Source organism: Meleagris gallopavo, chromosome 10, assembly GCF_000146605.3.
Source record: "Meleagris gallopavo isolate NT-WF06-2002-E0010 breed Aviagen turkey brand Nicholas breeding stock chromosome 10, Turkey_5.1, whole genome shotgun sequence".
NCBI lineage: Eukaryota > Metazoa > Chordata > Aves > Galliformes > Phasianidae > Meleagris > Meleagris gallopavo.
Window position 1 is genome coordinate 9,028,997 of NC_015020.2, and position 20,026 is coordinate 9,049,022.

Sequence of the window (20,026 nt, forward strand, 5' to 3'; positions counted from 1 at the left end):
ATTTTGTAGATTTGACTAATATTTACCCCTGAAAACAGCTAATGGCTGCTGCCTCTGAAAGGGGAAATTGATTCTTGATCTTTCTAAAGATTGAGGCCTATTTAAATGTCATAGGGAAAGACTGAGTTTTGTGAAGACACTGTCAAATATAGAACAAACTGAGATTTTTCTTCCCCTAAATAAATTTCAATTATAGCAATCGTTTGCTACACAAGAGATCTCAGACAAATGTGCTTTTTTAGTTGACCACGTGCCACTAATGCATCTATTTGAATTTTAACCTAAAGATTTTGAGAGGATAAGGCATAGTCTACAACTTGGATGGAATATCTATATTCCGTTACGTTTACAAAGATGGCAAAGATCTATGAAAATGAAAACTAACTTCCTAATATTGAAGGAACAGGAAATTCATTTTTGAATTTGTGTAGGATTTTGTCAAGAAGTTTCCTTTATTTCTTCTTTAGAAAAATGTTGTAATATAGCTAATAGTTTTGAAAACAAAGAAAAATATACAGAGAAATTATTTCATCATGTGCTATTTTATATCTTGTACTTGAACAAAAATGTACATGCTGACCTAATTGTATACAAATGAAATGGATAGCACAATGCATGTGAAAAGTATATATCTCACTTAAATCTTTCATATATTCTATCTTCTCTAATGTACGGTTATAGTTTCTGGATGGTTTTTACGAGTAATATTGCACAAACAGAGGATTGCATGTAGTAAAAAGATGTCTGCTCTAGTCACCTTAATCTCACACATGTAAGGAATTTGCAGTGTGTTGTCAAGTGTCTTTACATAGGTCACCATGTCCATGGAACTCATAGGACAAATTCCACTTCTCTTGTAGACTTTGACCTTGTGTGAGCCACTCATGTATTTGTCTATCTGTAAAATGTATGAAAATAATTCCTACTTCAGAAGTGTTTTGAAGCTTTTGAAATTCTTAGAGGTAATGTGAGAACACTGCACAAAAGCTTCTTCAGCACTCTTAATTACCATGATTAGGAATATTGTTCTTATTCATTGATAAAAACATAATCTCCAGACTATATAATAAAGCAGTCCTTCTTGATTCCTATTCAGCATTTTAGGAAGAAAAGAGAATGCTATGTAGAATATTTATTTATAAACAGTAAATCAGCTTTTAAGCTCAGTAAGTCCCAAAGCAGGAACTTGATTTAAACCTGAATTTAACTTCTAAGGTTCATCTGCCTTTTTTATCTGACTTGCATGCATGCCTCAAAAATAGGTTTTAAAAAATCCAAAGTGTTATGGAATAGGATTGCATATTGTGGCTCTTCACTGTATAAGGGACAAGTTTTGTTCTTGGTTGGACCAGTACAAGGTAATTGGAACTAATCTTGTCTTATTCCAGAAATGTGTATATCTTTATTGTTAGAATGTTCCTGAACTTAAGAGATGCTTATTCATGTTTTCAATTCATAGAAAAATGCAGCTTGTATTAACTTCTTCTATCTTCACCATAAGTCTTTATGTACAAGACAGAAATAGCACATTTTTCAAATTGTAACTCCCAGTAATGCTGCTTCTTTCTGTACACCTATTGATTTGTGCTGGCTTTTTTTTTTTAATGGTGCTTATCATGTGAATTGTTTTGATTCTCTCTCTTTTCCCTCCTAAGTTACATTTTCACATTAATAAAATTAATCTTTCATATTCTATACGTCCTTTTCCTTCTTTTCTGTATTAATTTGAATCTTAAGTAGTGGTACTATGGGTTTCTCCTCTTTGGCTGCAGCTAAGTTCTTGTATTATAGGGAGATTAGGTCAAGATGAACTTTTTTCTCTAATTATTTGAGAGATCATAGCTTGCCTATAATGTCATTGTGCTTTACATTTACGTTCAGTACTCTTATTGTGGACATGTGGTGGGAGTTATGCATAATATTTAATGCTTTCTCTTCTAAACTGAGTAGGGAGGAAGCTGGGAGATGGTCCAGTAGTCTGGGAAACTGGTCAAATCTTGGGATTTTACGAATTATTTAGTTTACTAATATCACCATATTCAGTCATTCCATATGGAAGTGGAATAAATTACAGTTCATCTTGAATTTAATATTAAGGATGTCAAACCAATCTACCAAATAGAAGGATTACATTTATACTACAGAAATATGCCATTTAAATTTTTCAAAAGCTGCAGTTTCTGTGAAAATACTTTTTGGTAGAAAACATGTTAAGTCTGTCACAAATAGAGGTAATAATGCCATGAAGTGAGTTATGACTTCTGTAATGTTATTGAAGATTAAGTGTATGCAAAATACTGATTTATGTCTATAGCATCAGCCACATGGTAAGAACGTGTCAGGTCTATCTGACATAACTACTCTGAGAAACTTTGCTTTTCTTAATTTGATAAGTTAACATGATTGCTAACATACTAGATAGAGAAAAATGTCCATCCATTATCATAAGACTATTTTTTTTAATCCATGGTTGGATAGATTAATCATCAGATGCATTCAATATCCATTTCCGCTAATCTGGACTATGTTCCTTTCTCATAATCCACTGAAGATTTAAAATTAGACTTCGCCAATCCGAGCTAATTCACTAGTATATTTTGAGTAAATTAAGAATCATAAAACACGTTCCTATTCCTGGAACTGTGATTATATAAGTTTTCTGAACATTCAAGGTAAAGAAAACATTCAAGGTTGATTTTCTAGCAAGCACATGAAATTTATTAGTAAAACTCAGAAAATATGCAATTTATTCTGGTCTCTAAATTGAATAAATTTACTGTTCTGGTGTAGATAATTTTCACTTTATTTCATAATTGTGCTAAAATGCAATTTCAGATGCATATATTAAGGGTACACAGCCTTTTGTAGTCCTGTGTTTAAAGGAAAAGCTGAAGGACTAATAAAACCATTGACAACTGCAAGTGAAGTAAAATGCAATATTACTGAAAGAAAGATGAGACACATGACGGTATTTGTATACTGGAAAGCACAGAATTATAAAAATGGCTTGTGTTGGAAGGGATGTTAAAGGTCATCTAGTTCTAACCCCCTGCCATGGGCTGGTTGCCACCCACCAGACCAGGCTGCCAAGTGCCCCATCCAACTTGGCCTTGAACACCTCCAGGAATGGGGCAACCTGGTCCAGGTGTCTCACCACCCTCTGAGTAAAGAATTACCTCCTAATCTCTAATTTAAATATCCTCTCATTTAGTTTCAAGCCATTCCCTCTTGTCCTATAACTATCTACCCATGTAAAAATTCTGCCTCAGTTTTGTTTATAAGCACTCTTGAAGTACTGGAAGGCAGCAGTGAGGTCTCTCCAGAGCCTTCTGTTCTGCAAAACAAGCCCAACTCAACCTCAATCTTTCTTCATAGGACAGGTGCCCCAGCCCTCTGATCATTTTAGTGGCCTCCTCTGGACCTGCTCCAGAGTTCTATATCTTTCTTGTACAGGGGGCTCCAAGTCTGGACACAGTACTGGGGCCTCATGAAGGCAAAGTAGAGGGAGACAATTGCCTCCCTCACCCTTCTGGCTACCCCTCTTTTGATGCAATGAGAGACATGACTAAGAAGTAATTACAGCATTTAAACTTCAGGCAAAAGGGAAATGGTGATACTGTTTCCTTGCCCATCTAATGACTGTTGTGTTAGAGTTGCTGTGTACTCATAGTGTGGTCACATCTCAAGCTTGCAAAGGAATTTTCTGGGACAAAATGCCACATGCTTTCCAGGTTCCATTGAAACATTATATCCAATGACACAGAAAGATTTTGCTTCATTCATCCACTTCACATGTTTTACCATTTTAAATAGAAGTAGTTAAACAACACTGTAAAAAATAGCAGAGAAAATAGAGATGCAAGGGTCTGTCTCTGTCATGGAGTGAAAACATTCCTTTTATGACAGGCCATATTATTCAGTGCAAAGTAGCTCTATTTCCTCAATGTGATGATGAGAATACGTTCTTGTACTCTCATTAAAGAGGAAAAAAAAGACAAAATATTGCCTACTACATAGAAATTAACAATGACTTGTCGTTTATACTGTTTCTAAAGCTTACAACAGAACAGCATCCTGCAAACTTTCTTCAGGAGAATTAACTTAAGGTCTAAATTTCAGTACAGTCTTATGCCATGTAGGTTTAGTGGCTAATGTATGATGCTGGGAAACTAGGTTTATAGTGTTTTAGAAATTTTCTATTTAGTTAAAAATAAAACATTTGTCAGGAGAACTTTTCTGAAGTCTGTGGGGTTTTTTTCTTAAATTCAGTGACTGTTTTTGAGAATTGTTGCCTCAAAACTTGCATGTAAAAACACACAATAAAAAAAAATGGAAAAGTAAAGGAAGAAGAAATTAAATTACTGAGTATTTCAGGTTCATAAAAATGCACAATATTGGTTTGGGAAACCTCTAGAAGAAAGGAGTCATTTTTAAAGAAATATCAAATTCAAAAGAAGCCTTTTGCATTAAGGCAGTAATAAAACAGTTCTAAATCATAATAGGAAATGCACTTAAAAAATTGTTGCATATAATTACAACAAATTTTATTTGTAAAGACCTTGGGCAGGAGTATAGTTTGTAGCCTCCACTGGGCGTATATATTAGATCAAAGCAGAATTGAACAAGATTAGTAATCTCAGTGAAGTCGTCCTAGGAAAAAGACTGCAGGCAAACATTATTCTAATGATTGTAAGTATTAGTGGGCAAATATTTGTGATAGGTCAGCATCTAGTGATGATGTTTATACTGTGCTGGTAACCTGACCAAATTGAAAACTGCATTAAAAATTTCCTGTGTAATCAGTATGATTAATTAAATCTTGTAGAAATGCTTGTAATTCTCTGCTATAAACTGTTGCATGGTGAAACTGTAAGACATAAGTAATACCATTTGCAACAAGTATGTGTGGGAATGGATGCAGTGATCCATTCAAAACAATTTTGAGAAGTAAGCAAGCCCTATGATTCAGTAATTTGACAATTAATATTAGAGGAGGCTAATGTGGTAGAGAATATATAAGGTTTTCTCAAGAGCTTCAAGAAGTAAGGAATATAAATGAAGACAGTAAGATAAAAGATGGATTAAGCTTAAAGGAAGGAAATATTAAAATGTTTCGGTTTTGGGTTGTTTCTGATTTGCTCATTTTGCTTTGTTCTTAGGACAACTTAGTGTGACTTAGGACACGGGGAAAAAACCGTCTGTTTTGCAAATCTAGTTATATGTAGGTCACTCTGAAAGTAATGCTTCCTGTTTATTTCTGTAGAAATGACAACAAATACAAAGAACACAACAAATCTATTTGATAGAGCAAATTCTCAGCTACAAAACACTTTTTTCAACCTGCATGCTGCACCCATGAAAACACACACTAGAGAAGATGACCCACTGTTACTTCTGCCATTAGTGAAATGCCCCATCCGCTGCCTCTCTGCTCACATCCACTGTTTGATCTCCAGAAATGTTCAGCAAATGTCAGTGAATGCTTTTTTTTTTTTGGTGGTATGGAGGAAGTCAGTGACACACCTTTGCTTCATAAGCACTTTCACTTTGGACTCCATTCTGCCCCTCCGCTGTCATCTGTCACGTGGCAACAAAACATTATGGAATATTGACAGGAAGGTTCAACCTCTACTGCCATACCACCAACATCAACCTCTGACATTGTGACCAACATCACAAAATAGGAAGCATTGCTTTCAGAGCAGTATATATGCCCCTACAGAGACATACAGGCATTCAGAATAATGAAACTCTCTTAAAAATACAACTAGTAGCAATAAATTAACAGTTACTAGTAAAGAGAAGTGTACATGGGTAGAGAGGGTAGAGAGAAAAGATTGTGCTATGTGGTTCTAAGGGGGAGATGAAAAAGCATCATAGTTCCTGTCACAGCATGAGTTTTATTCCCTGCTGTGCTATCTCATAGTTTAAGATTATACTTTCGTAACTTTCAGACTGCTATTTATGCTTTTTCTCCCTCTTTCCAACCTTGTGGCAAATGCAGTAGCTTTTAAAATTTCAGCCTTAGCTGTTTCTCTGTTCTGTAGTGAAATTTACTTCTTCATCATGTTCTTGGAATGATGAAGGAGACTAATATTTGTCCATTTCGTTTTTTCGAATTTTGTATGAATCAGCAATCCCTTCTTGCTTAGAATATCCTTCAAGAAAACTGAATTTTAAAAATTACAGTTGAAAAGGGAAGCTTTTCTCCTGCTTCATGGTGCTAATTTTCCAGAGAGAAGTAAAATGTATTGTTATTGTAAAGAGTACTCATATATTTTGCACATAACTATATGTGTGTATGTGGATATATGTGTATGTGACAGAGAGAGACATAGAGATCTACCTACACAATGCTGAGAAAGTTTCTGAATTTAGAGCTAGTAATCCATTCTTATGAGAGAGGATTTATCTGGATTTCTTAACATCATTTTGCATTTTTTTTTCCAAGATATGAATTTCACTGGATACAGAACTAAATTACATTTCTCTTTCCAAAATATTTGAAAGAAAAAAAAAATACTTGTTCGTATGAGCTAGAGAAAACCATCCCAGTGTAAAGATTTTTTTTTCCCAATTGTTTCTCGAATGAATTTTGACCTTTTCTAAGTAGGTCTTTTCATATATCCCTCAGTAACAATATGCTATAAAAGTCAGAAATGATTTAAAGACATGGATAAAACCTACCCGGATTTATAATTGAGGAATAACAATGTGTGATTTATCAAGTAACATAGTGCTATATAAAATGAGTATCCTTCAAATGCTTATTTATAAGAGCCTAATATAGAAATGGTATTTTACTGTTGAGAGGATATATTAACCCATAGTACTTGAAAATGTTACGCTTTTAATGAGCTTCTAACTAATAAATACACTTATGGAATCTCCCTTTGATTGTGCGTTCATGAAACAAGCTGCCAAATAAACAAGTGATTCAAATGGCTGAAATCTCACACTTACCTGCAAACTTGATGTGGAATTTATTCTCAGGTTTCAGTATTTGGACATACAAAGGGCAGTTTGGGGCAAAGTCTTTAACAGCCCATGCTCTTAAAATGGTTTGATGATCCTAAAATAAAAAGTAAGAAATCATAACAATAAAACACGTGTAATCACAATTATACATTAGAAAAATAACGATTTACAAGTCTGTATTGCAGGATATTCATTTCAAAACTGTACAACACCATCTGGTATGGATATTTATGTACCCCTTACGTATAATATGTAATATTACTTACATATGACATATATGTAAATATACACACACATTTAGTCAGCTACTGATCATAGGATTCCAAAAGATTTTCCAGCCTGCTAGTTTTTCCTACCTGTTACTGTCAAGAGTGAGTTAATAATAGGAGTAATATTCCCACTCCATGAAAGTATGCAATAATATATCCACTAATTCATATAATGAATTTAATGAGGTACGGCTAATTTCAATGTATTAGTGATCAATTTTTATTTATTTCTGAACTAAAAAGGAGTAATTAAGAACTGCACTTAGGAAACAATGTTTGAGTTGAAATGTCTTGCCTAGTCATGAAATTGGTGCTATGAATAGATAATATGTAAAGAATGATTCATTATGTTTGCAGCACTTGCAATAAAAAAGGCTTCCAGACTCATGAACTCAAGGGAAAATCTTTAACTTAATTGACATTTTCAAACCATGATGTTTTAATGTCACTTGAGATGGTAGCGAGTAGTTTGTGCACTAGAAATACTAGAATGAAATCATAACAGGAAGACCTTTAGAGGATGGTAAAAGGCATTAGTTCATGTGTTTTGAATTAACTTTTTATGAAAGACGTAGGATTACTGCATTGATGCAGGAAATTTCAGAACTCAGCTGTACCATGCTCTAAACTTTGCTTGTATAAAGTCACATTTTCTTCTATTTTTCTGTCATGTATGATTTCTTATGAGGGGGAGTGGTTGTGTTGGTTTTATTTTTGGAGGTCCTTCTTTGCATTTGGATTTTTTTTTTTCTGTTTAGTTTCAAGGGACTGAAATGCCAGCATACCTTAGCAGTTGCAAATGTCTAGGTAATGGGACAGAAGGAGGTCATAGAGGTACACTACAGAAGCCAGTTGTTTTGAGGTGGATTTGGGACAGATTTGAATGTCTGTAATATTGCAGATATGTTATCTATTACTTTATACAAAAGGTGCCAAGAAAACATAGTCATCTCCAGTGATAATGTAGCTTCATTGAAGAGTTTGAGGTTACTAAATTCCTCACTGCACTTCTGATATTAGTCATGCAAAAAACACATTGGTCTGTAAAACGGTGAGAAAGAGCTGTTTCCTGTATACTACATGAATAGAAATGTAGCTTCGATTTAATAAAATTTAGGTGGCTGTTTTAATTCTTAAGGATTATATAAGGAGCTAAAATTAAACTTACTATGATAAACCAAAGCTGCACCACCAAATACATTCAATCGTATGCTTCAAGCCTTGTTTACTCATTCTCTGTTCTTCTCATTGTTATTCATATATCCTCTTTGAAATTTTTTTAGAAATATTTTCTCTATAAGCATTACTATTTTTTGTAAGGTGAAAGAATTTCTAAAGTTGAGAATGAATAAAGTTTACTACAATTGTTAAAATGCAAATGTCATTTGAAAGAAAAAAATTACTGAACCTAGACCTATAGAAGTAGGTGCTGATTAATTTCAAAATAAAATATTTTTAGATAATTATAAAAGAATGGGAAAGGTACTTAAAAACTCTCAATCATTTGGCACATTCACAGTTTCAAAACTGCTAAATATATATTGTTCTCCATTTGCTATTTTTTAAAGCAATTTACAAATGCGTAACATATATAAAGTAGGTACTTAAACACTTCATACAGTTTCATGAGATCATCTCGGTGTGCATGTACTATTAATATTTCCCATTTTTCTTCCGTTGTCACAAGCATATGTTTATGTACAAAAGCTGGTTATTAGGATTCTCACAAAATTAGAATTTTTCCCCGCTTAGTCTCAATTTCTTCTCTGGAGAAGCACTCCAGGGATAGAAATGAAAATACAGGTAGGAATTTTAAGTGCTAAGATTCAATCTATTTGTGTAGTATTTGTGGTTCTCCCTTTTACATTTCTAGTAACTTATATACTAGTTTGTGGTGATGAAAAATTTTGACATTTTTAGCACGTAAAAAGGCATTCAATATGTATGTATTATGTCATGCAATTTGATTAAAGAAAGGAAAAAAGTTTAAGCTTCAACTCAACCATCTCTGAATTTTCTGAAAGGGTCAAAAGAAAGCTTTTGGCAGTAGAAGTCATCTTTCATATATTTATTGCGCCTACTAAGAAGTTACCTATAGGATAGTTCAAAGGACAATTCCCATCACTCACTGGCTTAGACCAGTAGATGCAGTGTTTCAGGAAAATGTTTTGTGGACCAAATTAATACAGGCAGCCCACTAAATTTGCTGACTAATTTCACAGTCTGGCAAGGACTGCATCTCTAAACCCATCAATGAAAAACAAACAACAACAACAAAATTGTCATCTATACATAAATGCAATTTGAATTCACTTTAGGAGTTGCATAGTTGCATCCTACTATGTGAAACAGATGTCTGCCCTGTGTTATATAGCAGAAGAGCAGCTTACTTCTTGGTCTGAGGTCTCAAAATCGCATTTCATATTGTAAAACTTGGCAAAGATTTGTCTTGCCTGAGTAGAGAGAATTCTAGGCTCCCAAGTTTTTGACAGACTTGAGAGTTGAGACATGAGCTATTAGGATCTAAGGCTAATAAATGGAAGCTTGAAATCCTGTTGCTTCCAGCGCCAGGGACCTCTAATGGCAGGCTTTGTTATAGAACTTTAAGCACTTAAAGGTCCGAGATCTCTAGCAAATCCCAAGGCTTTCTTCACACAGTTTTGAAACTGATAGTTTTCCTAGAAACAATTTTTATGAATTGACAAGATTCCAGCAAACGTTTCCTGACTGGAAAAGTTTTAACTCATTCAAATAGTAACATTTAATGAACTTCTACTAAATATTTGAAGTTAATTCCATTTATGGAAAATTTGTATCTTTAATCAGCTAACTTTAATCTTGTGTTCTTAGAAGTCTGAGAGGGTACAAGGGAAACATCAGTATAAACATTCATTCTTGGTTATTTCTTCAGAACTTACAGCTGCTGTTCTGTCCACCTCACAGCGGCTACTTAGAATGAAACAAGCTTCAGCATCATCCATTCTAGAAAAATGAGGGAGAAAACTTTGTTACATTCAAAAATACCCGACAGCCTTCTGTTGATTCATTTTATGGTCTTATGTGATTGTAGATACTGAATACAGAGAAAGAAGTCTATCTGCTTTCATGCATTATATGAATGTCAACAACACTCCTCCGTGTACTTAATCACAGTATGCCAATACTTCTTGGCTAGGTTCTAGGAAATTTTCTTCCCTTTGTTCCGATAGAAGCTGTGCCAAAGTAAGAAAAGCAAAGTGTCCTCAAGCACAATTACTTTGCAAATTAAGTAAGTTTTTATCAGCCACGAGTATAAAAAGGTGAATTAATAGCTTGAATTCTAGCTTGAAGGTACAGTATAGGTGAAGTCACAAGGGGTTTTGAATACTAATCTGTTTTATGTATAAGCGAACAGTTTTATAGGCTTGTCAGGTTTCCTCTTGTTAAGAACTTGGAGTTGTAGGCTAAGTACGAATACAAGGTCATTCCTTGATGAGAAAGAAGGGTAAGCCAGTGAAGGACTGCAATAAGAGGTGAAGTGATGGACTATGTAAATAATATTTCCAAAGTGTTCAGAAAGAATTGAGATGATACATATTAAAAACCTAAACATTGTTTTAGCGAGGTAAAAATAAGAGCTTGTGTAAGAAAATACTGGCAACGTTTGAGTTCAGTCTACATAGGATGCTCTACAAGATGATCTCAAACAGATGATCTACAATATTTTACTAGTTTTATTTGAGCAGCAAGACTTAAGATCCGTTTTTAACAACTAAAGTTGAATAGATATCCATATTAAGGAGCCAGATAAACTGAGTAATAACCTTTTAATTTATGACTATAGAAATAGGAAATAGTGAATTTGTGTGTTTCGTGTGTGACCATTCCGAGAAAATATAAATGTAAAAGAAGGATAAGATAATTATATGTTGTCCCCTAGGCAGCAAACAACGAACAGTAGGAAAAACAGGAGAAGCCTCAGATTAAAGTACTTGGGAAAAAAAAAAAAGTGACAAAAACAACTGTGTATTTCTAAAATAGTAATGTCAAGTGCAACTTACACAGAGAAGTGAGAATGGGCAATTCTATATGAGTAATGGTAAGGTCTTAAAAAGAAATATATTAGGAAAGAAAATTCAGTGAAATTAGTTATTTAACAGTATTTGAAGAGATGATAACTAGGATAAATATACAGATGATTTTGTGAGGAAATGAAACCTCATTGATCATATTCACCTTTTTCTCCAGTGCTTTTTAGAAGCTTCTTTAATAATTTCAACCACAGTTGGCAAGAGTAATTCCCCTGATACTAATATTCAATGGATACCATGAATTTAGACAACTGAAACACTAATAATATCTATGCTATATTAGTACCCAGAATATCCTTATAAGATAATTCTATTAATTTTCTAATAACAAAAAAAGCTTTGTCAATTTTTATATGCCATTAAATCTGAAAAATAAAATTGTTCTACTGCTTGAGAATGGCAGAACTTGAAGTGACTTGATATATTGAAATATTGAAATAAATTTGTGAAAGTAATAATAAAAAAGAAGCATAAAGTAAAGGAAGAGTGGATAAGAAGAGAATTAAGATGTGTGCTGGGTTCATTGAAGCAGGAAAGTGTAAGAAGAGAAAAACTATTTTTTAACAGCATGGGAGAAAGCTGTAGAGCAAGGAAATATAATGTTACTTTCTAGTAGTAGTCTGCCTGAAGAACAAGGGTTGTTTTTGTCAGTTACTGTGTAGATATAAAAGTTCTAATTGTACTGATGCCCAGTAGAAGTATCATTGTTAAACCACGACAGACTGTTTTTTCTTGTGTTCCCTGAGAATGACCAAAAATTGCAAAGTGAAACTTTCAAAGGTAGAAAGCAAGAATGAGCATCGTTTTTGTAGTCAGATGGTGTACTAGGACATAGGAAAATACAGTTCTCAGTTAACTATTTACTAAATATGCAGTACATCAATTTTTGATATTCCCTTCCTTTTGTAGTGTGACCTTTATGATGATATTTTGGCGTTGCAATTCATTTATAATATGTGTATAAATTTTGATAAATAAAAAGGCACTTCTTGTTTTGTTTGTTTGTTTGTTTGTTTGTGGTGTTAAACATTATTTTGTTCTGGGAGGGACTTTTTATAAGGGCAGGTAGCAACAGAATGAGGGGAAATGGCGTCAATCTGGAAGAAGGTAGATTTAGAATAGATACTGGGAAGAAATTCCTTACTGTGAGGGTTGCCCAGAGAGGTTGTGGAGGCACTCAAGGCCAGGCTGGATGGGGCTGTGAGCAATATGGTGTGCTGGGAGGCATCCCTGCCTATAGCAGGGGGTTGGGACTAGATGATCTTCAAGGTCCTTTCTAACACAAACCATTCTATGATTTTATTTATTAGAAATTGTTTACCATGTGTCATGCTATCTTCTCAGTACACTATATTCTCATTAAAAAGAATATAGCAAACGTCTCAGGTACTGGTTTATAGATCAAATTAAACATTCTATTAAGTTCCCACCATACTTTTTCCCTCAGGAGCAGTGGAAAATTATTCTGTGACAGGTACATTCAATTACATGTTCTGCAGGAAACAGGTACTTCATTGAGTACCTTCAGGTTATTATAAGTGAAATTCATTATTATCTGGAGGGAACAGTCTAATTTTTCTTAATGAGTAGAACAAACATTAGCCAAATTCCCCTATGAATTCCTCCTTGAAAACTAGCAACAAAGTGGGAAGAAAAAAAAAAAAAAAGGAACCGCTTTTTGAAAGAAGTTCATAATCCTGAACAAAGATTTTCTGCATTTTCAAGTAAGGTAGCTATGTAAAGGTAGTTATTTTTTTCAGTAGCAGAAATTTGAAGATAGCACTGCTTGCTAGACTTCTCACAGATGAGATTCTTCAGAATAATTCTTTAGAAGGTTGAATGACATAAGTACTGATGTACTGGCTTGATTTTAGATATCATTGTATTTAGATATCATATGTATTAGTTGATTAATTTAAGTGAAAACAGGTAAATTCTTATAAAAAGCAGTACAGATAAACAGTTATTTGAAAAGAATCACCTTTCTCTTTGGAGTCTGAAGAGACAATCCTCCTACATAAATTCCACTGTGAATTCTTTCCCACCTTTAAGTGATTGAGCAATGGTAGTTGATTTTGGTAGTCTTTGTGAGTTTTTTTGGTGGTGGGTTTTTTTTTTTTTTTGAGAAAGTGTGTTTGACTGATATGTTTTGATTACTGTCATTCCATATTAACTGGCAAAGAGGGTTTTTTTTTGGAAGTGGTAGAAAATGTGTGCTAAGAGCAAGATCCTGAGGGAAGAATATACAGAGGTAAAGTAGAGTCGTTGCTTATGTTACCAGGCTGAACTTATTAAGAAAACAAGACTGTACAAAGCATTCAAAGGGTGATAATTACTTTTGTTCACTTTTTCTCCCCTTCAGTTGGTTTACTATCTGTGCACAAGGAAAAAAAATTCTAGCATTATTGGCAGTTTCAGAATTTTCAACACAGCTTTTTCTACAGAAATTATAGGCACTCTCTTTCAACAACCTTTTAAAAAAAAAAAAATAGTGATAAAAAGATTGGTCAAATGAAGAACTTACAAATATGTTCCTTGAAAATTTTCAGACTTAAGGAAAAAACAAATATAATTAAGATCCCTGTTTTCTAAATAAACATACTTTCCTTCTAGCTTTAGTTGTTTGTCAAACTTCTTTATCAAAGAGCATAAGTGAAACAAGGTAGTAAATAAGTGTTAGCTATATTTGCCTACTTTGCTCTCAGCAGGTCTTGATCTTTTAGTGCTGAGCCTTGGAGATAGATAACTCTTTGAGACCACATCGGGATTTGTAACACTCTCCGGACCTGAGCATCCATTTCAGTAGGACACAAAATAACAACATAATAGTCCTGCCAAAAACATAATGAGGAATAATCATGTTATTATTTGATGATACCATTTGTTGTTGCCGGGAGATGAATCAACAGACCAAGCATACATTAAACTTCTGAGATAGTTCTCAAATTTCACTGACAAAAGTAATTTGAATACAAATGTTTAAAATATGGAGTTATTCCTAAATGAAAATGGCAAGAATGCTCATAAAAGACTTGAAGGTGACCACTAGAATTCTATTACATTTTTGTTTCTATGAAAGCATACATTTTTTAGACACAGTTCATTTTTCTGTCATTACAGCTGGAAAATGTAGGAATCTTTCCACAATTAAAACAATTATTTTCACCATCTCTATTACTCCTTGAAATCTTTTCCTCTGCATTAATGGGCTGATCCAAATTTTACTTCCTGTACAGACAATTTCTCAATTAGAAATAAGGTTACCCTGACATGTATATGCGTGTGTGTATGAGGAGAGACAAGTAGAATGTAAGGGGAAAGACTGAAAGGTTAGGACAGTCTCGATATGAAGTCTTACTTATCACACACAGTCGTCTGCTGGAAGCTTACTCACAGCATCATCTGTATCCTCAAGCTTCCCACTTCAGTTGTGAAGGGAATGAATATAATTTCCTTCATGCTACATAAGTAGTATTAGGACTTCTCTTACTTTATCTGTATAACAAAGACTGATCAATTATTAATCTCTGAAATACTGGATTTCTCTGTATGTTTGCTTAGACTTCTTACTACCTGATTAATTTGGAGAATATTTTGCATTTAGTGTTTGTCATGCTGCTGCTCAGTCATTTTGTGGGGTTTTTGCATTACATAATTAAGTGTGGTGCTATAGGTAATGGTAAAAGACATTGGCAGAGAAGATTTTCTATAATAAATGGTTTATAGAAAAGCTTATGATGATGAATCCAAATTGCTACCTCATATAAAGAATCTTTTATATGACTTGAACAAGTTATGTGACGTCTGCATTAACTATGGAATGTGTACAATGAGAAAAACTTTCTTTGTAACCTTAAAAGGTCTCTGCTTCTATTTTTTCCTTCTCCAAAAGTATTATCTTCTAAAAAAAAAAAAAAAGCAAAATGCCAAAACCAAAATATGCTAACTTCTTGAGGAGCTTTGGATCCAGTCCCCCCAAGCTCCCTCAAGGAAAAAAAAAAAAAAAAAAAGAATAAAAGGAAGCTGCATGGGAATATTTGTTTCTAAAAGGACTAGCATAATTCAACAAGACAATAATTCAGTCCCTTTTACCTCAGTTCAAAACAAATGTCTCCATACTCAATTTCTCAATAACTCAACACCTTATTGCAATTCTAGATTCTCAGTTTAGCCAACTATTTTTAAATTTAGCTTTACAATTTAAAAGCCATTCCAGAACACTCCAAAAATCAGTGTTATGAGATTCTTTTCTTTTTTCTTTCACTACAAATACCTGCAGCCTAGGGTGAGCATAGAATTCATTTAAAAAATCCATAAGTAAATCAATCTTCAGAGAGCTGACACACAGCACAACATGTTTTTCCGTCTGAGCTCTGTGTCGACTGTAGTTGCCACCGGACTTCTGTCTCTCCATCCACAAATATGCCAGCTGTTCAAACTGTAATAGATATGTTAAATATAGTCAAGCAGCTGTGCAGTTAAAGTGTATCACGTAAATACATTGCATTGTTCAGATCATGCTTTTATTGAATGATGTTGTTAGCACCCAGTGTATTTTTCTTTGCAAGAAGTTGTTGGTATGTGGGACAGATTGATAGTAGGTTTACAGAAAAACGTGGAAGTATGGCCAGTCTCTATTGCAAAAAGCTGAATAACTTCATTAAAATATCATGTGATTACACCCAGCCCTAAAATTTTAGAAAAAAGCGAGGACGATGTTGTTTGCTATCTTGTTCACATATTTCACATCTCTGAGCTGTTTTTCCAGTGCCCCGTGATCTAAATGCTTCCCTCAAATGAAAAGTTAAGTTTTCATGTGCTTAGGTTAATATGAGTATAAATACTTAGGTAGAAGCACCATTTTACTTTGGGCAATGACTGTCTTCAGAAATGTTATAGTACTCTGAAGGTGACCGTATCTGTGTATTACCATCCAATCTGTATACTCACTAATATGACTTATACATATATATACCACTTAAATACATGGCAGCTGTTAATTTTGCATTTTTGCATTTGCCATCTGAATGATTTATACAGTCTAACAGTAAAATCTGTTTTGTACTCTAATGAAAGGGAAGCCTAATGTATAAGCTAGGAAGTATGAAAGAATTACTACGAGTATAAAATATTGCTCCACTAATCAGAATCTTTTAAACTAAAGACAATATTGTAATAATCCATGCCTTAATATAATTCATAAATGCCATCTCAAAGTGTTCTGTAATACACACTTAATCCTGAGCTCAATTTAACTATATGTCTATTGTGGTAACAGCTTTTTCTCGCAATTTTTATTGTGAATAATAATTCATTTAATACAATAGAAAGGCAAAGCTGAAGACTTTATAGTAAATGGGGTTAGATCAGACTAATCCCTGGTGGGGAGCTCTGCTCTCTGATGACAGCGACAGTGCCTGAGAGAACAGCACAGAGCAGTGTCAGAAGGAGGGTCAGGTGGGGGTTAGGAGAAGGTTCTGCCCCAGAGGGCAGCAGGCATGGAGCAGGCTGCCCCGGGCACTGGCCATAGCCCCAAGGTGCTGGAGCTCACGGAGCATTTGGGCAGCACTCTCAGACATGGGGTTTGGATGTTGAGTGGTCTTGTCTGGAGCCAGGTGTTGGACCTGGTGATCCTTTTGAGTCTTTCCAACTCAGGACATTCTACGGTTCTGTGATTCTAGATAATGTCTCCCTCATTCTGCGTGTAGAAAACTATAAAGCCTCTTCATCACTACAAAAATGTAGAAATAAAATAGTGAATAATACTTAGATTGATATGAAAGAGTAGTAGATTCCAGATTATTTACAGGTAGTGCATAGATTTTGTGTTTAAGTGTATATTAGAAATACTTGAAAGATGAAATTTGTATTTCTGTGGAAATTCCTTAAACCATATTTTAGTTTCAAGCAAAACATACATTTTATTAAACTGTCACTGGGTGGGAATATAATTATATTAGTGCATATGCTTGCACTATATATTTGGCTATAATTTAAATGTTCAGGTAATTTCAAGGAAATTAATGCTGACAGCTTGAGCTTCAAGCCTCACAGGGTTTCTGTATTGTCTGCTCAGAGTTGAGGCTTAGTTCACGATCAAAGAAGTAGAGTGCGGAAATCAAAGGTGTATAAGAAACTTGAGAGCTTCAAGGCCTAGCATCTGAGTCTGCTGCAAGATTCAGTAAGCATGCATGATGTGTCCCCACACCTCCTTTTTGTGGCCACGAGTTTTGGATCATCACCAAGTGCAAGACATTTAGTGTTGTGGCACAGCTGTCCTGTAGTCAGAGAGTGTCAGTCATCAAGCCTGGGCTAATGAGCTGACAAATGTCTAGTACAAATTTATGGAAACTGATTGATTACATGAAATACTTGGATTTTCATAAATCAACCTATAAATCATATAGGCACCAAAAATTCCTAAATGTGCACTTGGATCAGTGTGTGCCAACACACACAGATGTGAAGACAATTTGCTTGAGTTGCAGATTTAATGAGTTCTTTTTTTAAGTTTGCACTGAACTGTAAGAACATGAGGGGAAGTGGAGAGAATCAAGATTAGAAACAGGGAAAGCCTGCAGAGGAAATGCTATACTCATAAAGTGCAGGGGACTGTTTTTTTTATTGTGGTTGATTCGTTTTTTATTTTTGTTGTGTTCTGCGTTTTTAAAATTACCTAGGATGAAGAGAAGGGCTCTGTGATACATGACAGAAACAGAAATCTTTCACCAGCAATTGAAAACTGGCTTCAGTGCTAAATATTTTATTATAAATCTGTATTATATTTTATTATACATTTAAATTAAACAAAGATAAACTGGAAAATTTTAGGAAAATAATAGAGGGTACAGAAGATGGTAATAATTTCTGATATTTTAGATGCATTGCAAAAGGATGTGTTGGGGGGTTATTGTTTTGGTTTAAAAACAATTCTATAGAGAAAATGAAAAAAAAATAATCCATGTTTACCTGTATGGGCAACACCACAAGAGCAACACAGATCATAATGACAACAAGCAGCTTTGAAGGCCATATCTTGGGTGTAACATCCCCAAAGCCCACAGTGGAAAATGTCACTATGCAGAAATAAAGGGAGTCAAAGAGAGTCAACTTGTTTCCTGCTCGTTCCAGATGTTGAATTCCACAAATACTATGTAGAAAAGAATGAATAAAGACACGAAAAATAAAAACTGCACTTAGGTTCAGTTCAAGTTTGATGATTACATTATATATGCAAAGAATTACTTCTTTTAGAATGGATACATTGCTTAGAAAAGACATTTCTTTCAAAAAGAGGAAAAATGAGTATCAAACTAGAAGTGTTATTAATATAATTTTTACATCATGTCTAATAATCTCATTTTTTTCAATATTTCAGTGTGGTATTGAGAACTTTGCTACTAGATTTTTCTTAGTGGTGAGGGAGAAGTGTTATAAGGAACATCATGGACTGATGCAGTTCCTTTCTAAACCAGAACAAGACAGATGGTTGCCACCATTCAGGTTTTTTTTAATGTATCTTAACTTTTCAGGGAGACTTTACTGTTATGGTGAAGAAAATACATATAATTCTTTATATCTGTTGCTCTCTATATTAGTCTATATTGCTTTGTATGGCAAGAGCTATTAGCATGAATACTAGTTCATTAAATAATGTTAGTACCAGTGGTTACTCTACTGTCTACTATAGTAACTAACTAGATGTGAGAACCGAAGGCTATCCAACTGTCCGAGGAATAAGTGCCCAGCGTCATGGTCAGCCTTCAGGTAGAAGGTGTCAACTGGCATGAAGTTTCTGTTTGCTAGACATATAGCATAGAAATATAAGGCTTGGTTGTTTCTCTAGCTGAACATGTTGGTTCCTCCCAGTTACACATTTCTGGGAACAAGTAAATGGTAGTATAAACTGCTTGGTATTTATTTCAGTTGTAATCAGTATGATTTGGGTAAATTAGTGCTGTTTAGGTTGTGAGAAGCAGTGGCAGAATCTATACAAAGGTCTTATGTTTCTTATGTTTCATGCTTTAAAAATATTTCACTTTGGAAAAATTTACCGTGATAAATAGCTTAAAATATGATCTTCTGTAAGACAGTAGAATCGTTTAGACTAAATCCAGTCCATCTTTTAAACTGTATTCACCCATATGAAGAAAATTGATGTGTGAACCAGTCTGAATAGCGTTTTTTTTTTCCCCTTGGAGATAGCTGAATTATTTATCCTCAGACAATTAGAAATCTAATTGGTAAATAAAACCATATTCCTTGGTAATTATTCTAGAACATATCTAAGATAATTTCTTCATATATCCTATCCAGATGGTAAGAGTCACTCATTAATATCTGCCATGGTAAAAATTTTGCATCACCAGGGAGACCCTGTGTTTATAACAGCTTTTTAGTTGTTCTTCTGTTCTCTGTTCTGTTCTCCAAAAATAATTCAGTAGTGGGCAGTGGCATTTCCAGAACATATGGATCAAATTCCCAGTTTCCTTTTCACAGTTCTAGCATTTGTAGTTTTCACACTTCTTAAAATGTTCTAAAAAGGGTGCGTTTTTTTTTTCTGTTTGCATAAGTTTCATCCTTCAGTCAGAACTGATAATTTTATGTTCCTTTCCAAGTTGTTACACGTTTTTCACTGGAGTAGTAATCTAGGTCTTCCATAATTTTCCTATGTTCACAGTTATCTCTTTCCCTTTTCTCCTTGAAAAA

At 34.2% G+C, this 20,026-nt stretch overlaps 1 protein-coding gene across 2 annotated transcripts in view; it reads right to left on the bottom strand.

Moving 5' to 3' along the window:
• The window catches only part of LOC100541564 (potassium channel subfamily T member 2), a 36,733-nt gene extending 18,100 nt beyond the window's left edge, over nucleotides 1-18,633 (bottom strand). The window contains exons 1-5 of one of the 2 annotated variants that reach the window (XM_031554790.1): nucleotides 18,287-18,632; nucleotides 15,591-15,755; nucleotides 14,012-14,148; nucleotides 10,166-10,229; nucleotides 6,964-7,072 (exon numbers count right to left, since the gene is read on the bottom strand). In XM_031554790.1, coding sequence (XP_031410650.1) covers nucleotides 6,964-7,072; nucleotides 10,166-10,229; nucleotides 14,012-14,148; nucleotides 15,591-15,755; nucleotides 18,287-18,598 — 787 coding nt within the window. In that variant the 5' untranslated portion in view covers nucleotides 18,599-18,632. Of the gene's footprint in view, nucleotides 1-6,963; nucleotides 7,073-10,165; nucleotides 10,230-14,011; nucleotides 14,149-15,590; nucleotides 15,756-18,286 lie in introns of both variants that reach the window. The other variant, XM_031554791.1, reaches the window with a different exon arrangement.
• Between the last annotated feature and the right edge of the window lie 1,393 nt (nucleotides 18,634-20,026).